A 16,131-nucleotide genomic window follows, 5' to 3' on the forward strand; every position below is an offset into this window, starting at 1 on the left:
CAATAAGTGTGCTCTCACAATAAATTTTAACTGAATTTTTAGCTGAAATAAACACTACCACTGCATTGAAACATACCAATATATGCTCTTTAGGACAAGTGAGACATGGAGTGTTGATCTCAGGAGCAGCATGCCATGTTCACAGACTCAAATTTTGCAACAATCTGATTTCATTTATCTGATCATTTTAGAACTACATTTATTATACTGATTCAAATTCTGTCATTAATTTCATTTCAACTTTAGCAAGCATACATATACCTCCATGGTGGTTTGTTTCAATTTTAGCAAGCATACATATACCTCTGAGCTGTTCAACTGTTATTAATCGATACTTGAACATAAAACAAACAACTCTCATTTTGTAGCTGCTGGATACCTTTCAGAGGAAGTAAAACAATGTTTTCATTAGTATTTTTGGAATGAACACTGCAAATGTTAGGAACATCTTTCAACTAATAATCTTCACGATATAAGCAACTTTATAAAAAGTCTTGTTACTGAATATATTTTATGAATTTCTACGCTAAAAGCTATGTAAAACTATGTTGCAGTGAGAGAGGAGCAAACTAAGACATAATTCCATGTCGTCGTCCTGTAAATGCCAGCATGTTTTTGAAGGTAATCCACAAATTTTCTGTTTCTAATAATGGATGACTTAACCAGTATTTGTTGGCAAATCAGCCATCAGGGTCTCAGTTTTCCACAAGTTTTTGTCAGGCAGTTTGGTTACAGTTTTGTAACTATATTACACAGCAAACATGTAATTCTGAAAGAGAAATGTTGTGTCAAACTGAATTTCTTGAAATTTCTCTTGCAACTACCAAATCCTCAGCTACACTGTCAAGAACTCAGCAAGTTGCAATAAATTTTAGTGGAGCAGACAGTTGCAAATTCTTTTATACCCACTGCAGCATTGGAGATCACTGAGAAATGAAGATGAGTATTTGCTAGTAATTGTTACACCGTGTTTCATTTCAACATGTAAGAACACACAATTATCTAATGTGTTTTTACAATAAAATCACTTATTGAGAAGGCATGTAAGCTACAAATTATGACCTCACTGTAGCACCTTTCGAATGTTAGCGACAGTAACCTGAAAGTGAGCAAACATCTTTAACAGCCACACTATGATGAGTACCAGAACATTCACACTCAAGTTTTCTTTAATAGATAAGCACTTTCTCTTAGTTTTTACCTGCTGCTTATGCTTAGCATGATAAAAAGCTGATGAGATTAATTTTAGACAACTAGAGAACTGTAAAACACCTTTACTCACACTCTTGAGAACATACCTCACGTAACTGCTGATCAGGTGAATATGAATATGCAGAGGAGCTGGCGTGCAGAATTGGCAAAACCAAAGGATTCTCTCTGTCAGCCACCAGGCCAGTACCCTGGAATAATAGTGGAGGCAGGTCTTTCACAGGGCCTGTGATAGTAGGTGCTTCAATCAAGTTTGCTGGCTCTGCTACAATCAGTGTGTGCTGAAAAATGTATTACAGAATTTAAATAAGACTTATATGCTACAGTTTATTTGTTATGCTACATATACCACAAATGAAATGTATGTATTAAGAGCACTTTTAGCTATTTTTCAATAACGGTCTCAACTCTTGATCCATTTGAGGACTTTTATAGGTGATAAATTTTTCAGGCCTGATATCGAGGGACCAAGATCGTGACAACTGTACACACAATATTAGGCAGACTTATGAGTTGCTATTTCACTTTAGCTGTATCCTCCCTTCATCTTCTGTACATGAACTTAAACAGGTTGTAACATACTACACTTTTTTGTTGCTACATTGATGACAATGTAATATTGTCTCCAACTCAGAGTGTGCCAGGTTATTTAACAAGGCTACGTATACAGTATCCACATTCCTATGTAAGCAATCATATTCCCTCCTGTGTTTCAATTTAACCTCAAATGTCAAGTACAGAATGATAAGTCAGGAACTTGGCTGGCTCTGAGCACTATGGGACTTAACATCTATGGTCATCAGTCCCCTAGAACTTAGAACTACTTAAACCTAACTAACCTAAGGACATCACACAACACCCAGTTATCACGAGGCAGAGAAAATCCCTGACCCCGCCGGGAATCGAACCCGGGAACCCGGGCGTGGGAAGCGAGAACGCAACCGCACGACCACGAGCTGCGGACTCAGGAACTTGAGTTCATGTTCATAAGTTTAACCATGGGTAAATTTGGTTATCAAACTAGAGGAAGGAATGTCATCGTAATGGTTGATTTTATAACTTCCTTTTTCATTCAATTCTTACAAGAAGTGAAGAACGTGACATTTCTTACCGTGTGGAGCAATGTATGACAGTTTGGGGAGACATGGAACCACGACAAGCAGCTTCTAGAACACACTTGCTAGAAAATGTGAGTGAATAAGCGAACACCCTTCTCGGAAGAATGGACTTAACCAAAAAAGGCAAGCAAGCAAATAGTATATCCCTTTGAAGCGTATTTTAGAGCATGTTTCCACAAGAAACTTGGCTATTATAAATATGCTATTGATTCTGACATCAGCAGACACTGATAAAGAATTGGGAGGCCACCACGTAAAAAGTAAATATGAAAACGTATTTCATTACAGGCAGGACATGGCATTTCTATACACTGAAGAGCCACCCCAACTTCTGTACTTCAAGTGGGGCTGTGCCAATAGAGTGCATCTTGCTGACAGCTTACCACTTTGATGTCACTATGCAGTGGTATTGTGCCACCTATTTACGTACCGTTAAGTGTCCCTCGATAGCTGTGCAGTCTTTCATGGTTTCCATGTCGCCTCTGCCATGCTATTAGTTGAGCCTCAACTACGCTACATACAAGTCTAGCAACTTGCATCAACTGACAAAGATCATGAGGGCCAAATGGTTTCAATCAATGAATGCACTGTTTATTAAATTTGTTGAGAAAGTGTTTGAACAATAAATAGCACAACGATTTAGCACTGTATCTATTAAAGCTCTACATAGTAGTAGCAACAGTACAAAATATTATCAAGTGTAATTGAGCTTTATAATGACAAACTCACTGCTATTTAAACGGCTACAATAATAGTTAGAACATTTAAAATAAATAAGTTATGGCAATTAGTATCAACGTAACAAAGGGTGATATACCACCATTCCATTCTCAACCTCGTGCAATTATTTTGACTGTATTTTGCAAAAAGGAAGCACACCTCCATGGCATACCTGCACTGACAGCAGAAAAAGTGGGTGAAATTGACCAACAGTCAGCTCATCTTCAGACGGCACTGTAGCTCCTGATAACCGCTCACAAGTAAAAGCAAATGAGTTCCCTCAGGCTCATGTATTAATTTCTTTTGTTACATCATGATAAACTAATTTCACATTCTTGCTTCCATTAGAACACAAACTTCCCATCATGCACACCTTTAAACATTGTCAGGTCAATAGTTTTGTAAGCTGATATGCACTGAAAGCATTATAAGCCATCTGGATCAAGCTGAATGGACTTTGTAATTTTAACTTTCTGTCTGGCATCCAAGTGAAATTTTAGAAAATCTAAAACATTCTACTTCATGATAAATTTTATTATTGTTATTATTATTATTGTCATTAGTAATATTAGGGACATAGTAAGAACTTTGAATTCACAATCAATCATGATGGCTGTAGAACAGCTCATAGCCATGTGAGAGTTACGGATAGGATTGTTACCTCACTTCCAACTTCACTAACATGCCTTCTTTCGAGTTGCTAACACCCGCCAACTAACAGGGAGGAATGGTGGGGAGTCAGGGCAACTGGTTTGGTTGGAGTTCCAACCTGCCTACACACATCATAAAAATGTGACAATATGTTGGACCCAATATTGGTTAATACAAATTGTAGCATCCATAAAGCCAGTACCAAATTTTTAAAACTTTGCTTTTTGTTGCAAATTACAACTAAAGTTAATAATGTTTATACACCCATTATTTGTATCATAGGCAGTTGCTGATACCTAATATGACAGCTTTGGTTCTATTTTGTTGTTTTTTAACATGTTTTTTGCCTGCAGCTTCCCTATTCAAAGATTAATCCTTTAACTGCTCTGGACGTGTAAGCGCGTGTGCCTTTGTACCTGTCCCTGTGTGCTCTGAACGTGTTTTTGTGCACCACCAGTCCTTCTACTTGGTACTCTGAACATGTCTACGCATAGAACAACTGTTGTCAATGGACTTAAATTCTAAGAAAGAGAACAAGATCATAGATGGTTTCCATTTTCAAGAAGGGGAATAGAAAAGAGACTAACTGCTACACAAGCATTAGTATGAAATGCTCGATACTCCATTTATTTGACACAACTAGGTAACACTATGTATAAGAACCCCCCCCCCCCCCCCCCCCATGAACCATGGACCTTGCCGTTGCCATTGACGGGGAGGCTTGCCTGCCTCAGGGATACAGATAGCCATAACATAGGTGCAACCACAATGGAGAGGGATCTGTTGAGAGGCCCGATAAACGTGTTGTTCCTGAAGAGGGGCAGCAGCCTTTTCAGTAGTTGCGGGGACAACAGTCTGGATGATTGACTGATGTGGCCTTGTAATACTAACCAAAACGGCATTGCTGTGCTGGTAGTGCGAACGGCTGAAAGCAAGGGGAAACTGCAGCCATAATTTTTCCCGAGGGCATGCAGCTTTACTGTATGGATAAATGATGATGGTGTCTTCTTGGGTAAAATATTCCGGAGGTAAAATAGTCCCCCATTCAGATCTCCGGGAGGAGACTACTCAAAAGGACATCGTTATCAGGAGAAAGAAAACTGGCGTTCTACAGATCGGAGCATGGAATGTCAGATCCCTTAATTGGGAAGGTAGGGTAGAAAATTTAAGAAGGGAAATTGACAGGTTAAAGTTAGATATAGTGGGAATTAGTGAAGTTCGGTGGCAGGAGGAACAAGACTTTTGGTCAGGTGAATACAGGGTTATAAATACAAAATCAAATAGGAGTAATGCAGGAGTAGGTTTAATAATGAATTTAAAAAAATAGGAATGTGGGTAAGCTACTACAAACAGCATAGTGAATGCATTATTGTGGCCAAGAGAGACACGAAGCCCACACCTACTACAGTAGTACAAGTTTATATGCCAACTAGCTCAGCAGATGATGAAGACATTGATGAAATGTATGATGAGATAGTGAAGGGAGACGACAATTTAATAGTCTTGGGTGACTGGAATTCGATAGTAGGAAACGGGAGAGAAGAAAACGTAGTAGGTGAATATTGATTGGGGGTATGAAATGAAAGAGGAAGCCGCCTGGTAGAATTTTGCACAGAGCATAACTTAATCATAGCTGAAAATTGGTTCAAGAACCACGATAGAAGGTTGTATACATGGAAGAAGCCTGGAGGTACTAGAAGGTATCAGATAGATTATATAATGGTAAGACAGAGATTTAAGAACCAGGTTTTAAATGGTAAGACATTTCCAGGGGCAGATGTGGACTCTGACCACAATATATTGGTTATGAACTGTAGATTAAAACTGAAGAAACTGCAAAAAGTTGGGAATTTAAGGAGATGGGACCTGGATAAACTGACTAAACCAGAGATTGTACAGAGTTTCAGGGAGATCATAAAGGAACAACTGACAGGAATGGGGGAAAGAAATACAGTAGAAGAAGAATGGGTAGCTTTGAGGGATGAAGTAGTGAAGGCAGCAGAGGATCAAGTAGGTAAAAAGGTGAAGGCTAGTAGAAATCCTTGAGTAACGGAAGAAATATTGAATTTAATTGATGAAAGGAGAAAATATAAAAATGCAGTAAATGAAGCAGGCAAAAAGGAATACAAACGTCTCAAAAATGAGATCGACAGGAAGTGCAAAATGGCTATAGGACAAATGTAAGGATGTAGAGGCTTATCTCACTAGGAGTAAGATAGATACTGCCTAAAGGAAAATTAAAGAGACCTTTGGAGAGAAGAGAACCACTTGTATGAATATCAAGAGCTCAGATGGAAACTCAGTTCCAAGCAAAGAAGGGAAAGCAGAAAGGTGGAAGGAGTATATAGAGGGTCTATACGAGGGTGATGTACTTGAGGACAATATTATGGAAATGGAAGAGGATGTAGATGAAGATGAAATGGGAGATATGATACTGCATGAAGAGTTTGACAGAGCACTGAAAGAACTTAGTCGAAACAAGGCCCCGGGAGTAAACAACATTCCATTAGAACTACTGACAGCCTAGGGAGAGCCAGTCCTGACAAAACTCTACCATCTGGTGAGCAAGATGTATGAGACAGGCGAAATACCCTCAGACTTCAAGAAGAATATAATAATTCCAATCCCAAAGAAAGCAGGTGTTGACAGATGTGAAAATTACCGAACTATCAGTTTAATAAGTCATGGCTGCAAAATACTAACACAAATTCTTTACAGACAAATGGAAAAACTGGAAGATGCCGACCTTGTGGAAGATGAGTTTGGATTCCATAGAAATGTTGGAACACGTGAGGCAATACTGACCCTACGACTTACCTTAGAAGATAGGTTCAGGAAAGGCAAACCTACATTTCTAGCATTTGTAGACTTAGAGAAAGCTTTTGACAAGGGTGACTGGAATACTCTCTTTCAAATTCTGAAGGCAGCAGGGGTAAAATACAGGGAGCGAAAGGCTATTTACAATTTGTAAAGAAACCAGATGGCAGTTATAAGAGTCGAGGGGCATGAAAGGGAAGCAATGGTTGGGAAGGGAGTGAGACAGGGTTGTAGCCTCTCCCCGATGTTATTCAATCTGTATATTGATCAAGCAGTAAAGGAAACAAAAGAAAAATTTGGAGTAGGTATTAAAATTCATGGAGAAATAAAAACTTTGAGGTTCGCTGATGACATTGTAATTCTGTCAGACACATCAAAGGACCTGGAAGCACAGCTGAACGCAATGGACAGTGTCTTGAAAGGAGGATATAAGATCAACATCAACAAAAGCAAAACGAGGATAATGGAATGTAGTCGAATTAAGTCGGGTGATGCTGAGGGAATTAGATTAGGAGACACTTAACGTAGTAAAGGAGTTTTGCTATTTGGGGAGCAAAATAACTGATGATTGTTGAACTAGAGAAGATATAAAATGCAGACTGGCAATGGCAAGGAAAGCGTTTCTGAAGAAGAGAAATTTGTTAACATCGAGTATAGATTTAAGTGTCAGGAAGTCGTTTCTGAAAGTACTTGTATGGAGTGTAGCCATGTATGGAAGTGAAACATGGACAATAAATAGTTTGAACATGAAGAGAATAGAAGCTTTCGAAATGTGGTGCTACAGAAGAATGCTGAAGATTAGATGGGTAGGTGACATAACTAATGAGGAGGAATAGGATTCGGGAGAAGAGGAGTTTGTGGCACAACTTGACTAGAAGAAGGGACCGGTTGGTAGGACATGTTCTGAGGCATCAAGGGATCACAAATTTAGCATTGGAGGGCAGCATGGAGGGTAAAAATTGTAGAGGGAGACCACGAGAGGAATACACTAAACAGATTCAGAAGGATGTAAGTTGCAGTAGGTACTGGGAGATGAAGAAGCTTGCACAGTATAGAGTAGCGTGGGGAGCTGCATCAAACCGGTCTCAGGACTGAAGACCGCACCATCACCATGTATAAGAAGATAGGACAAAACAGTGGCCACCATACTGAGGAAGACAACAGTGGGTTTAAACAGAACATGATCCTATACAGATAACCTCTATTTTATAACAGGTAATGGAGGAATTTATTGCAATATGGAAGGAGTTACATATTGCTTTTGTAGATTTGGTAAAAGCTTGTGACCAGGTCCCTAGAGCAAAACTGAGGGAAGCTAAGAAATATACATCTAAAAATACTCTCAGATTAAAAGAGACCACTCGCTGAAAATCAGCACACACACACACACACACACACACACACACACACACACACACACACCTATATGGTATTGCCACCATGTAGTAAATGGGCATGTGTGTGAAGATGTGTATCTTACTCTAGCTCGTCAAAGGATAAGTAAGTTTTCTTTTTTTTTGGGTGTGCCTATCAACAACTTAACACACTTGCTTTTTGATGAGTGATCTCCTTTAATCTCAAAGTATTTACATTCTACAAGAAGTTTCCTGAAACGAATATACAGATGTAGATGACCTATGACCTTTTACATTTCATTACTGAAGGTTACAGACATTATAAGGTATATATTAAAAAAGGATCAAAGTTATCACAAAATGACTGAGAAAAGGTTGCAGTTATGGCACCCACATTGTTCATTTTATATGTATAAGCTTCTCTCTGAAGATTGAGGAATATCTGTGGAGGAAAAGGGAATCGTTAAAGATGTACCAATGTTTTCATTAAGTTTATCTGCTGACCAAGTCATTCTAACAAGATGAAAATGATCATGATACGAAATTAATATCAGGAATACGACACATGGGAACTACAAATGAGTCTTTAAAAAAAAAATATATATATATATATATATATATATATATATATATATATATATATATATATATATATATATATATATATATATCTGCGTGTGAATAGTGACACTAGATTTGAAGAACACCTGAATGATGGAGCAGTTATGAGGTAGATAGAAAAATTTAATATTAAGGGGCATACATTGACAAAAGAGTATAGGGTAATATGGTAACATTTCAATATAAATTTTGTATACAATGGAGCAAAAAAAAAAGGATGTTGGTAGATCTCCTAAATTCATATGATTCAATGCAGACTGTTTTTCCAACTAGGGGTGCAGGGGAACAGTAACACAGCCATAGACAATATTTTTATTCATTCTTCATTACTAGATGGGCACATTCTGTTAGTGGAAGGGTGAATGGCCTTTCAGACCATGATGCACAAATTTTAACGCTAAAAGGCTTTTGTACTCAAACAAGTGTCACATATAATTAATTACAAACTATGTAGGACAGTTAATCCAACAGCAATAGAGAGGTTTTTAAACCTCGTCAAGGAACAAGAGTGGCAGGATGTTTATAGTGCTGATAACATAGATGACAAATATAATGCTTTCCTTAACACATTGCTCAGGCTCTTTGAGAGTTGCTTTCCATTAGAACGTTCTAAATGGAGTACTAGCAGTAAAACGCAGCCCGGGTGGCTGACTAGTGGGATAAGGATATCATGTAGAACAAAGTGGTAATTATATCAAATTGTTAGAAGTAGTCACAACCAAGCTGCTGTAGCCCATTACGAACAGTACTGTAGGGTGCTTAAAATGTTATTAGGAATGTAAAGAGTAAGTGGTATGCAATAGAATAGCTAATTCACAGGATAAAGTTAAAACCACATGGTCAGTTGTGAAGTAAGTGTCTAGTCAGCAGCACTAGGTCGATGATATAAAGTCAGATCAGATACATGTACAGTGTTTAACAATCATTTTCTGAACATTGCTGGGGAATTAAATAAAAATTTAATTTCTACAGGGAATCATATAACTCTCTTGGCAAATGCCCTTCCAAGATTGATGTCGGAAATACTCCTCTGTGAGATAGATAAGGGGGAGATTGAGTCAATAATTAAATCACTGAAGACTAAAGACTCTCATAGATATGATGGAGTGCCTAGCAGAATTAAAGTACTGTGCTGCACATGTTAGCCCTGTACTTTGCCATATTTGTAATTTTTCCTTTAGGAATGGTCAGTTTCCTGAACAATTAAAGTTCTCAGTAGTAAAGCAGCTTTATAAAAAGAGATTAAGATACAATGTATACAATTTTAGACCTATTTCTATGCCATCAGTGTTTGCTAAAGTTACTGAAAAGGCTGTGTCTGTAAGGATAATGAATCATTTTGTATCACATAATTTGCTATTAAATGTACAGTTCGGCTTTAGAAGTTGTTTAACAACTGAAAATGCTATTTTCTCTTTTCTCTGTGAGGTACTGGATGGGTTAAAGAAAATATTTCCAATGCTAGGCATATTTTTTGATTTAACTAAGGCGTTTGATTGTGTTGATCAGAAAATATTTCTCCAGAAGTTGGACCATTACGGAATATGGGGAGCAGCTCACAATTGATTCACCTTTTACTACAGCAAGAGACAGCAAAAGGTCATTATTCACAGTGTAGAGAATAGCTGTGATATGGGGTCTGAGTGGGGTATGGTCAAGTGGGGGTGCCCAGGGATCAGTGTTGGGGCCACTCTTGTTTCTTATTTATATAAATGATTTGCCCTCTAGTATTATGGGTTAACTCTAAAATATTTCTATTTGCTGATGACATTAGCTTGATAGTAAAGGATGTTGTGTGCAACATTGGCCCAGTTTCAAATAGTGCAGTTCATGACATATGTTCATGGCTTGTAGAAAATAAACTAATGCTAAATCACAGTAAGATTCATTTTTTACAGTTTCTAACGCACAATTCAACAAAACCTGACATTTCAAAAATGGTTCAAATGGCTCTGAGCACTATGCGACTCAACGTCTGAGGTCATCAGTCGCCTAGAACTTAGAACTAATTAAAGCTAACTAACCTAAGGACAGCACACACATCCATGCCCGAGGCAGGATTCGAACCTGCGACCGTAGCAGTTGCGCGGTTCCAGACTGAAGCGCCTTTAACCGCACGGCCACACCGGCCGGCCCTGACATTTCAATTTCACAGAATGGGCATATGCTTAGTGAAAAGGAACAGTTAAAATTTCTAGGTGTTCAGATAGATAGTAAACTGTTGTGGAAAGCTCACATTCAGGATCTTGTTCAAAGACTTAATGCTGCCGTTTTTACTATTCAAACACTATCTGAAGTGAGTGAGTGTTTGACACGAAGATTAGTCTACTTTGCTTATTTTCATTCACTTATGTCATATGGTATTATATTTTGGGGTAACTCTTCCCATTCTAGAAGGATATTTTTGGCTCAGAAACGGGCAGTTCGGGCAATAAGTGGTGTAAGTTAAACATCTTATCGACCCTTGTTCATGAGTCTGGGTATTTTGACATTGGCCTCTCAATATATACATTCCTTACTGTCATTTCTTGTAAACAATATTAGCTTATTCCCAAGAATAAGCAGCTTTCACCTAGCTGCTAAAAAATCTTGTAAGTACTCCACACACTTTCAAATTGAAACTGAAGAGTTTCCTCCTGGGTCACTCCTCTTATTCTGCCGAGGAGTTCCTTGAAAAATTAAGCTGATTCTTGTTGTATTATTGATTGTGTTTATTTAAACTTATTGCTTGATTTATTTGGGTCATAAACATTTTATTTTTATTTGTTGTTACTTTTATATTGTAATTTCATGTACTGACACGTTCCATGACCTCTACGATTTGCCCCTCGATTTGGTCCTATGGCACTTGACGTGTAAATAAAATAAGAATAAAACGGAGCAGAGAAGTAATAGGGTGTATGAACTCTTGACTTCCTCATGGAACAAGAGCATTTCTAGCAACAATAAGAAAAGAGTAGGAGCTAATGGTTGAATCTGTTCTATGCTATAGATTAGAACTGACATCAAAAGAAGACAAATAGCTGCGGAAATGAGTGCCAAATTATCAAGAATTGAGATGAAAACTTATGATGAAACAACAGCTAGAATGAGGGCAAATGAAACAGTGATACACAGAATTGAAAGAAAACAGCTGAAGGAGTATGGGCATTTGATGAGAATGTCAAGTCACTGGCAGACAAAGATAATTTTTGAATGGAAACCACCAGACAGACGTAAATGAAGTAGGCCACAAAATTCTTGGCAAGACCAAACAACAAAATAATGGAGAATCATGGTGCCCTGAATAGTAGAGGCCGGCAGAAGATAATACGAATCCAGCAAAATGTTGTTGTTAATTAATCATTGTATGAATTAATCCTGTAACAACAACAACATTTTTAAATACTGATTCTATACACTTTTAGCAATAGTGTGGTACACTGGTTGATTTGAAGATTGTGTGTTTAGTGACTTAGTGTTCATTTCATTTTATGTTTGAGACAGTACTTTATTTTTGTCTGAGGCAGCTTTAAACACTTTTTGCTTACAATGCTTGCTCAAGGCACTTCCAAACGTTCTCTATTATTTTCTTTGTGTTTAGAAACACTAGTATTTGAAAATTAGAATCACTAGTATTTGAAAATTTAAAGCGGCAATACAAATTTGTTTTATTTATTATTGAATTTCATGGCTTTTAGATTGGCTTGTGTTTATAATTTCTTTCCTTATGTGACTTGAATTTAAATTTGTCTTTCTTAAATGAAGATGGCATTTTCCCACCCGGGCAGAATGTATACAGGCCTCTCCTTAATTATACATCTAATCCCTTCTTCTTACACCTATTATTGAGTGTTTAGCCTGATGAAGGTGCCATATGCATGCAAGTGGCAGGATTCCCTTAGGCTGTACCATTTTTCGCTTTGGTTCACAATCCATACCATTCTTGATTCTTTGACATATATTCAAAAATTGCTGTCTCTATTTAATAAATTTATGGCTATGGTACCCCCAAATAACATGTTGTATCTTGGTAACTGAGTTTAGGCATATTATAGGCATACCTTGTTTCTTTAGTTTTGCTGTCAAATTGGGATCTCTCATAGGGCATGATTTTAGATTCCCTTTTGCTCTAGATATATCACTTTAATATGTGCTTATTCTCATTATTTTATTACTAACAGCTTATAATCATAAGCAAGAGCACATTAGAGTCTAATTAGAGTCCTTTGAATTATTTGTTTTCGTTTCCTTTACGGTTGGTGGTTCTTCCAAATGTTGCTTTTTCAAGTTTCTTGCCTCTGTATATTTCTTCATAATATACTAAATATAGTCACAGCATCTGAATCTATACTATGTGCAATGCAGAAAGACATGTTACATGTCTGTTTTCAACCAGTAAGAGAGAAGTTTTGTGTGTGTGTGTGTGTGTGTGTGTGTGTGTGTGTGTGTGTGTGTGTCCCCTCTGTAAAAACAGTTGTTATTTACAGCTCTATGTTGCAAACAGTTTTTGGCTTCAAATTTTCATTATCCATTCAGAAATGACTTAATCTGTTACTGAAAAATGGGAGTTGTGTAACATACACTTCCTGTAGAAACTGTTAGCCTTTGTGAAGGTAGAGATCTCACTGAAAGCTATTTTATGTTCACTTTCCAATGCCGCTTCCATTATTGTCAATTTCTCGGTATCTTTTGTTCAATCCAGAGTTGTTCTACTGTGTAAATTGTCTGCTTCAAGTATTAGACAATATTTAAACAGTCCCTTGCAAACAATGGGAGTTCTGATGCCCAGATTACCTTTCACAGGCCACATGAATTCACAAATTTTTGCTGTAGGGCTGAGACTGACTTCAGGAGCTAGCTAATCTTCAACGTCACTGAACCACAGAGACGACAAATAAAGCCAGCTTTTACTCTCTTTGTCAGTGGTATTCCACATCTGGTTATCTCTGAAATTGCCTGCAATATTTATTTTTTGTTGTAGCCATTCTCACAAAAGACTTTTCATAGGTGGTTCAGTTCTTGTGGCACGTTTTAAGCATCAGAGATGGTTTCCACTGTATGAATCAACATTTTGGGCCGAGTAATAGTGCCTAAAAACATGCAGATACCTGCCTGTATGAGTACCGTATTTACTCGAATCTAAGCCGCACTTTTTTTCCGGTTTTTGTAATCAAAAAAACCGCCTGTGGCTTAGAATCGAGTGCAAAGCAAGCGGAAGTTCTGAAAAATGTTGGTGGGTGCCGCCACAACTAACTTCTGCCGTCGAATATATGTAGCGCCACACAGGCATGCTTTGTAGGCACAAAGGTAAATACTGGCACCAAAATCTCTGTGTCAGTAAATAAATTAAAAAAAAAAAAAAAAAAAAGTGGAAAACGAGCCTTTTTCCTCCGCCCAGAGTTTCGACCACTGCATTTTGGTACATCATCCAACGAAGTAAATACAAATTCTGTATTGTTGATCTTCGAATGTAGCAGCATTTCAATGTACTACGAAAATCCGACTGGCCAACTCTACGTTCTGAATTTTTTTCCTACCTGTGAGAAGAGATGGTTGCTAATAGGAGCTTTTATGAATTGTGAATCACATGTAGTATTCTCTTCACCATAAGATTAATACGAATATAAACATTTTGCCATGTATTGTTTCGTGTTTGCTACTATCTCATTTAAATCCTGTCTGCCTAATAAACTACGGAACTAGAGTGAGACAACAGCAAACGCAGAAGAATATACATATCATGTAATGTTTATATTCGTATTATTCTTATGTCTGATAGTGATACAGTCAGAAATGAAGCATGGCAACTGACTAGATTTTTAAATCTAAGATGACTAATTTCTGTGCAGAATGTAATGAACTAAAGAGGCACCTGCAAAGATTTTCGCTAAAATTTCGTTCAGAACATCATCTATCATACGCAGTCAATTATTTGGTTCTTGTTGCTCATTATCAAAGAAAGCAGTAGCGTAAGTAACAACAAATGTTTCGCTAATGAAACGATTCCTCTCTATTTTTTATTTGTAAGCGGCGGTAGCGCGCACAAAAGCAAGCCACGCCGTGAGCGGCGACAGGCCGTAAACACGCACCTATCAGAATGCGACAAACAATGCATGACACAGTACAGTAATGCATTTTCAGCTTAGAGTGACGTAAACACCTATAACAAAGAGAACGGCACTTATCAGATCAAAGAAAAATAAGCAATCAATTCAAACCACACGAAGCACGTGAAAAAGGAAGGATATCCGTATAAATACGGACGGAGCGCGTGACGCGTAGCAATGGCTACCTGGTAAACCGTAACTACTAAGCTTACGACTCGAACCAAACTACTGCAGCTGTATCGTCATTCATTCGACCTAAATTGTGTCTCATATTACAATTAGACGAACTTTGTTTCGATCTGGAGGTGCGACCTAAAACTTTTCTCTCCCCTTGAATTTTGAGTCTCAAATTTCAGGTGCGGCTTAGATTCGGGAAAATTTTTTTTCCTTGATTTCGAGTCTCATTTTTCAGGTGCGGCTTAGATTCGAGTGCGGCTTAGATTCGAGTAAATACGGGTAGTCTTCTGCATTCATTGTGTTAGAATATGCACTGGGATTTTTCCAGGTAAATATATCAAGAAAGAGCTACTCATTTTTCAACCTTCATGAACTTAATGTGGTTATGAAACAGTGGCAGCTGGTAGTCATTTTCTTTGATGGGGCCCAGATAAGAAGTCAAACTTTATAACAGAATTGTCCCACATGCTTGTTATAAAACCTTCATTTTTGTCACTTACGTCAAAAGAAAGAACTCTCTCAACAGGATTCTTCCCCTCAATATACCGCAGCAAAATGAAAAACTGACTTACACATAATATTTGTTGTTTCATCTGCCTGCACATAAACAAAAGAGCCAGTAATAATGTCTTTAATCAGTTCTTCAATGTTATCTTGCTCTATCAATATGTTTATGCACTGACATTTTACATGCTGGATCAATCTGAGCAACAATGTTAATGTTGCCAAACATTTTGTATTTACAAGCATTTTCTAAATGTATCCCACCTTCTTCACGTTTCTTAATTTGATCACTTAAATGCTTTAAATTCTTCCCTCTGACTGTTGTCCAAAATTATTTTATCAGCAAACAACAGAAAAAAAGAAACAAAATAACTTGTGCTAAGCATTAATGCACATGAGAGTGGCTGCAGGTAGGTGTGTTAAGTAATGCAGTTGAAAATTTGTGCTACAGGCCAAAGCTGGTGATCCTAAACATTGTTTAGACCTGTGTAAAGGTGGGAGAGCGGTAATGTGACAGAGACGGAAGGGTCTGCTGGGGTATGCATGAGCATGTCTGTCCACTGGGCCTGCCTGATAAGGCTCTAAGCTATGCCACAGTTTGGCGTGGTCACCTGAAGCTGGCCCTTGGTATTCACTGAACGAGATGGGGAAAGGAAAACAGGCATGTCACTGTGGAATGATGTGCCGAGAGGAAGGGTGAGGAAGAAGTAGCAGCAAGATCTGGCCCATCTACTGGGAGCTCAGAGTATGGTAAGGCCAAGTCTCTCTGGCCCTTAGGCCAACATTACACTATCAAATTTATTTTACAAAGATATCTGACAAAATACTCATCATATTTCTTTAACAAAGATCTCTGAAGTGGCACAAAAA

At 37.8% G+C, this 16,131-nt stretch overlaps 1 protein-coding gene across 1 annotated transcript in view; it reads right to left on the minus strand.

The window, feature by feature from the left end:
- Window positions 1-16,131, minus strand: part of LOC126195137 (dolichyl-diphosphooligosaccharide--protein glycosyltransferase 48 kDa subunit) — a 46,083-nt gene that overhangs the window by 20,588 nt on the left and 9,364 nt on the right. Inside the window, exon 4 of the mRNA XM_049933635.1 lies at window positions 1,299-1,490. Within this exon, the coding sequence (XP_049789592.1) occupies window positions 1,299-1,490 (192 nt within the window). The remainder of the gene's footprint in view (window positions 1-1,298; window positions 1,491-16,131) is intronic.

Source organism: Schistocerca nitens, chromosome 7 (assembly GCF_023898315.1).
Source record: "Schistocerca nitens isolate TAMUIC-IGC-003100 chromosome 7, iqSchNite1.1, whole genome shotgun sequence".
In the NCBI taxonomy this organism is placed as follows: domain Eukaryota; kingdom Metazoa; phylum Arthropoda; class Insecta; order Orthoptera; family Acrididae; genus Schistocerca; species Schistocerca nitens.